This window comes from Octodon degus, unplaced genomic scaffold (genome assembly GCF_000260255.1).
Source record: "Octodon degus isolate 3935 unplaced genomic scaffold, OctDeg1.0 scaffold00125, whole genome shotgun sequence".
Classification (NCBI taxonomy): Eukaryota; Metazoa; Chordata; class Mammalia; order Rodentia; family Octodontidae; genus Octodon; species Octodon degus.
Window position 1 is genome coordinate 6,929,965 of NW_004524701.1, and position 6,999 is coordinate 6,936,963.

The 6,999-nt window shown below is 34.9% G+C and overlaps 1 protein-coding gene across 1 annotated transcript in view; it reads right to left on the reverse strand.

The window, feature by feature from the left end:
* The window catches only part of Stpg2 (sperm tail PG-rich repeat containing 2), an 809,484-nt gene that overhangs the window by 599,755 nt on the left and 202,730 nt on the right, over positions 1-6,999 (reverse strand). Inside the window, 1 exon segment of the mRNA XM_023700602.1 lies at positions 5,428-5,587. Within this exon segment, the coding sequence (XP_023556370.1) occupies positions 5,428-5,587 (160 nt within the window).

The following is a 6,999-nucleotide window of genomic DNA, read 5'->3' on the forward strand; positions in this document are numbered from 1 at the left end:
AGGAAGGAAGAAAGAAAGAAAGAAAGAAAGAAAGAAAGAAAGAAAGAAAGAAAGAAAGAAAGAAAGAGGAGGGAATAAGGGAAGGAAGGAAGGAAGGAAGGAAGGAAGGAAGGAAGGAAGGAAGGAAGGAAGGAAGGAGAAAGAGGCAGTAAACTCATAGGGTCAAAGCTGGTTGTCTGGGATCAGATGAATGGAGGTAGACATTAACTACAAAGGTTCAGGGGGAAATTTTTAGGATGGATAAAAATGTTCCAAATCTTGATTGCAGTGGTGGTTGTCAGTGTGGAAGAAAGTAACTACTATGACTCCCTGGACACCATTTTGTACTAATATAAAAAATAATGACTTACTGTGAAGGAACATCCCGAGAAATGTAAAAGCTGAACTCTTCAGTGGTAAAATGGTATGACCTAAACTGATCTATGCTGGACAAGTGAGCTGTAAAGTAAGTTTATCCCAAGTCATCATTCTTGACAAACAAGGTAAATGAAAACTTCCTCCCTTGGGATCAGGTGTGGTGGCCTATTATCGTAGCACTTGGGAGGCTAAGGCAGGAGTATGGCTGTGAGTTCTAGGCCGCCCTGGATTACATAGAGAGTTCAGAACCAGCTTGTAGGGGCTGGAGAGCTGGCTCAGTGGAATAAGTGCTTCCCTGGCAAGCGCAATGGCCTGAGTTTAATCCCCGGTTCCGCAAAAAAAAAAAAAAAAAAAAAAACAGAACCAGCTTGTACTAATAGTGAGGCCTTGCCTCCAAAAATAAATAAGTAAATAAATAAATAAACCTCCTCTTTTTACATTTAGAAGTACCCTTTAATCCTCTGCTTAATAGAACACATTCTGGTCTCCACTAGACTCGGTACCCCAAAAATTGTAATTCTATTCTATTCTTTATTTTATTTTATTTTATTTTATTTTATTTGGCAGAACTGGGGATTGAACTCAGGTCCTTGTGCTTTCCAGGCAATCACTTATTCTACTAAGCTATGTCCCTGGCCCCATAAGTTGCAATTCTAAGACCCAAAATAATTTTTTTGGCTTTATATGAGCCTCTATGGATGACTTGATGCATACATTTACCAAAAATTATCAAACTGTGAACTTAAAATGAATGGTTTTTACTGTGTATAGGTAAGACCTCAATAGACAATAAAATAAACCTCAAAGGTAAAAAACATGTCTCTCTAGGCTGATGTAGCAGCATTAAAATGAATTTGACGAAAAAATTACATCATCTATCACTCAACCTCCCTAACATGGCAATTATTTTAAACTTTTCCATTTATTTTTGGTATATAATTATGTCATGGACTATTTTTCTAAAGTGGCAATCTAAATGAATAAAGTTTATGTTTTCACTCCAAATAATATTGAAAACAAGCATTAATATTCAATTATCTGTCCAATCTTGCATAACTATATCTGTTAATCTGAGCAAAAGATTTGACAATAAAATAGATAATACAACAACCATTATGATTTAGCTATTCTTGTTTTGAAAATCTGTAACATATGTATTTGTTATATGTTCTGTTTATGTCTTTGTTTTTGCTATTTGTTTTTGCTTTTGTTTTTATTCTTCAAAATTAAATTAAATTAGAAAATACAAACATGTTTCTATGCTGTTAAAAAAGACTCACTGAGACAGTCAATATTTGAGAATGTCCTCTGTAATTCAGTATTTTTTAAAAATCAATTGCAATGAGCCATGATATCCATAGCATACAACATAATATACTTGAAGGAACACTTAGGTTGGTTGTGCTCCTATTACATGGATTCTATGAAATTAGCTCTGAAATTTAATATGTATGAAATTTCACATTCTCACTTGTTTTTCTGGACTTCAACTCTCTCATCTGAAAATTATAGGAATTTACTATCTCAGTACTGCCCAGTATGTGAACTGGTGCATGTCCACAAAGAATGTACAAGATCAGAAGCTCATTACTCAATATAAATTTACCATTTCATCAATTATTTTGTTAATCTTCCATAATGAAGGATGCATTGTGTTGATTAATACTGTGGTGCAATTTCCTTTGTCATCATAAGAGAGAAAACAGTTGACATAGGTGCTCTGAGTATGCCTAGGATATATAATATTTCGGTTCAATCAAGATCTCAAATTGATCAAATCATTCCTTAGGTTGATCTTCATTTGAACACATCTAAGGTTTTTCTCAAACAGCATATAAATTCCTCACAATTTTTCAAATGCTACCTTTCTAAACCTATTCCTCAAATGTCTATACCAACTCTCAAAAAACTAAGTGCTAATACTTATTCCTACTGTCTTAAAACGTTTCTTCCACTGGTAATGTTTAGCAAGAAGAAAAATAGAAAGTGTAATTAAAAAACTATTTAATCCACTACTCAAGGTACTTAGAAGATAAGTATGTATGTTCCCTCTCCTTATGGTACAAGAGCAAAACCTAACATTGCAGGTAAGCCTATATACTTAACCATAGCATGTCTTCAGGATTATGGACCCTCATGGCATATACATCTCAGTATTAATCTTTCTAAGCTTCTGACCAAGAAAACGATTCTGATCCTATGATTCACTCAGCTTAGAGGTTTTTCATATTCATTTTCTGTTCGTTAAGTGAAGAAATGTCCAGGAACCCCCGATGGTATCTACTAAGTGAAATTTGAAGATGTAGGGGTGCCTTGCAACAGTAATTTACAACTATTTATTAGGTGGTCAAATCAGCTATGTACCTTGATAGCTACATGGAAAGAAACTAAAATTACTTTATAACCACTCTTGCTAATCCCTAAAATACTTAAGATTTAGGATTGGATTTTTAGAGGTCATTACTAACTTGCCCTTTGGGAATAAACTATTGAGGAATTTATAATTTTATTTATATTATAATATATTAGACCAACAAATCAACAATAAGAACCAATCTTAAAATAAGTGGGTTACTCAATAAATTAATGTCTACAAATAATTGAGACCTCAGAATCATGGTAAATACCAATGAGTTAATCGGACCAGTGAGTCACCTGGGGTTAGTGCTTCAGAAAACTCATCAAATTTCTACACAAAGGTTCAGGACACAAGACCAGCAGTCTGAAGAGGCCCAAGAAGATACTCCATAGCTTATCAGCCTAAGAAGTGTTAATGTGTCATTTCTACTATATACATTAGCCATGAATGCTACCACAGCTGGCCAACACTGAAGAGGAAAAGAATGAAACTTTCCTCTCAATAAGATGAGACGTGATCAACTGTATGCAAAACTAAAATTTGCAGCAGTAACTTTAGAATCAGGCAATGAGTCAGAGCCCAGAGCAAGATTTAGGAAAATAGTTTTAAGTACACTGTTGGCAATAAACTAAGAAAAATATTATTAGAAGTTAGAGAAAAGAGTATTTGTATATGCAGCAACAAAATTTTAGCAAAAATAATGCTTAAGGTAATACCTAAAATACTGAATAACCTGATGAAATCTAACTTTTAAAACATCCACTCTGAATGCCAAAGTGTCAATAGTTGCTTTTACCCACATATTAGAGAGTATGGGTAGAAATGAGCTATAAAGTGTTCACTTCTCAAGCAGAATTTATAGAAAATAGTGAGCAATTTATCTCTCCAAAGCTTTCCCCACAGGAAAATCTCTGAAAGAAGTGGCTGGAGGACAACAACCAAAAGCAGAATTTGACGGTTAAGATCCTTTGCTAAATTTTCATATTTAAGGTGGTGCTTCACAGAAGCACTCAGTTAAATACAAGGGCATGTAAAACTTTCATATCTTATGGCCTAGACTCAATATACCCTAGAAATGATCCCTGAAAGCATAGCCTTTATGCTAGGCCTTATATACCATGAAAATATGAATACTTCTTAGAATTTAAGGACACTGAAACCAGCAGCCTCAGAGATTATCTAAAATAGGTTTTTTCTAATAATATTCAGGTGGTTCTTGCCTACTAGACTTGACTATAAATTAATACTCATAAAGTTTTTATAAGGAATTTTACCAACTTAAGATGAAAGAGACAACAGTACAAAAATGAAAGGTAGCTTATAAATCCCCAGTCTTCTATGAGTAGAAAGCACACTTAAAAGGCTCTAACTCCAAAAGTATCCTATTTCTCATAGAAAAAGGATGACTCAAAGGATAAAACCAAAAGTTCAAATGACAAAACAAAAACCATATAAAATTTCCAGAGAATCAAACTGTGCCCTAATCAAGGAAACAGCAACTAGTACAAGGTTTCATTTCAGAATCGCTGTGTAACTGCTGTAGCCCTCCAGTATCCCTTATTTGAATAGCAATATGTAGTATAATCATCTCATCTCTCTTCCATCATTGAATATTGCATGAACCAACTCATCTCTATTACATAGGTCTTCAAGTAGGGAATAATAATACTCAGTTGTGTGAGAACCACACCCAAAGCTGCTAAAGTGCACCTAAACCAACTTATATGACAAGACCCTAAACTGAGATCATGCCATAATTGCATCAGTCTTTAGGATCCTTGAGAAGGGGGCAGAGAGGAAAAAATTAATATTTTGTGGCCAGAGACCATAAAATAAACTAAAAATGAAGATAAATTCTTCCTTACCCCTTAATTAAGAGGTAAAGCTTCATATCTTTCACTTTGATGCATGCTGCCTTGAGTGATAGATTGGCTAAAACATGAAGAAGAGGAAGAAGGAGGAGGAGGAAGAGGAGAAGAGAAGGGGGACAAAGAAGAAGAGGGGGAGGAAGAAGAGGGATGTTCTGGGCATTTTCTGATTGTGTCAGGAAAAGCTTTGGAGCATCTGGCAGGTTTTGTGAAGTCACAAGTCACATGTTAAAAAACAGACATGACTAAAACAGTCACTGGGAAGCCACATACATATTCATGTGACAGACTCATTTGAGTCTTATGTTCTAACCATTCCACAAAATAATGAAATGAAATATAGTATAAATGTCTTTTATTTTGAACCTATTTGTTACATGGCAATAGGCAACCAGAACTGCATGCTAGCAATTATGTGTTATTTTGTTTCTATTTTCTTAACTCTGAATACTAGAATACCGACTGAGAATACTTGAATATGTGATTAAACATAAAATGTTAAAAAACGCTGAGTATTGTAAATTATATTTCTAGTAGTGACTAAATGTATAATATTATACATATATTCACCTACATATGTATATATTATATATATAATTTCTACAAGAGAAAATTAGAAAATTTACTAAGTAAAGAAACAACAGAAAATTACAAATAAGATGTATGACATGTTAAAAGGGAATCACTAAAACTGCACCTTATCTTGATTTGCCTGCATTTAGTGCACAGCTGATGCTCTAAAGAATCATTTGCCTAAAATAATTACACACACTTTCCAGAGCATTCACCTACCTAAGAATATTAAGTTACATCAAATTACACAGTAGAAACAGATTTGCTAACCTGGCATTTCCTCTCGCCTGGAGTTCTCTATGAATCGAGCAGCACTTTGACCAAAGGGGGTATTTTTCAGTCCTGATGTTTTCTTTGAGGTCTTAAAAGAAGTTCGAGGTTCATCATATGTGCCAGGAGCAGGGGTGATTGATTTCATAGGCACTAATCTCTGGCGAACAACAGGAAAAGATGCTAGTGAAAAGGTAGCACATTTTGATACTTTGTGAGTTAAAAGCTGCCTTATGAGTAATATAACATCTGTGGTTTAATTTATTTTTAGTGGAGTGAAGAAAATGTAGATAAATTAAGATCTTATGCCCATCAAAACATAAAATTTTAGCTTTTAGTAAAATCACCCATGTACTAATAAAGTAATGTATCATGTGCCTTACTATAGTAATGTACTATGCACCTTACAAAGGCAGACAGAATTTTTGAAGGAAATAATCTCAACATGATTTTCTAGGTTATACTACCTAGATTATATTTATATTCAAAACTGTGTGTAAGTTAAGGTAGTAAAACACTATGGTATTTCTTTCTTCAAATTATATTTAGGGGCCAGGGAGATGGCTCAGTGGAATAAGTGCTTCCCTGGTAAGCACAAGGGCCTGAGTTCAATCCCCAGTTCTGAAAAAAAAAAAAAAAATTACAGCATTTTAACAATGTTTCAAAACAAAGAGTCAATTAACACAAAAACATAATTACCAAAGAAAAATAAAGTTGTTTATAAATCCAGTTTAACCTATAAACATTAATATTCCACATATCTATATATACACACATAGGTATTATGTATCTATATATAAACTTATGACATATACCGTTGTCTTAGTGTCTAAATTTTATTTCAGATAATTTTAAATTTCCAGGGGTGGTCAAGATAGCTCAGTAGACTAAAGCACCTGCCTAGGCAAGCTTAGGCAGTGCAGGGACTGTGGTTCTATCCCCAGCACTGCTTCACCAGCCCCACACCCAAAGCGCAGTGAGCTGGCCACTCTGGTGCAGTGACTCATGCCTGTAATTCCACTGCTGGGGAGACTGAAACCAGGAGGATCACCATGAGTCCAAGCTGCGTAGCGACACCCTATAACAACCAAATACATTTTTATAAATAAATAATAAATTTCAAAAAAATTTCGCATATCAGTATAATCTTTGCCAAGATTTGCCAATGTTAACATGTCCCCTCATATGTTTCTTAGAGTTCCTGTTTGTGTCTTTCTGTTTGCTTACATATTACTTCCTTCTCTCATCTCTCTCTTCTCTCTCTCTCTCTCTCTCTCTCTCTCTCTCTCTCTCTCTCTCTCTCCCTCTCCATACCTGCTTCTACTGCACCCACCGAGGCTCACACCTTGATCCCTCATAAGCCTAAGCAAATCCAAATGAAATTCACTTGACACAAGCACATACTAGAGGCAGGCTCGAAAGAGTATTGGATGTCGTACTGCTTGACGTTGAAACTTTTGGCAAGTCGTCAACATTTCAGAGAGCACTTTAAATGTTTTGGTTTGAGAGCTAATGCAGCATTTCCCACCGATGAACAAGAGCAGTTCAGGCAGAAAGCAAGCACGTTTCCCT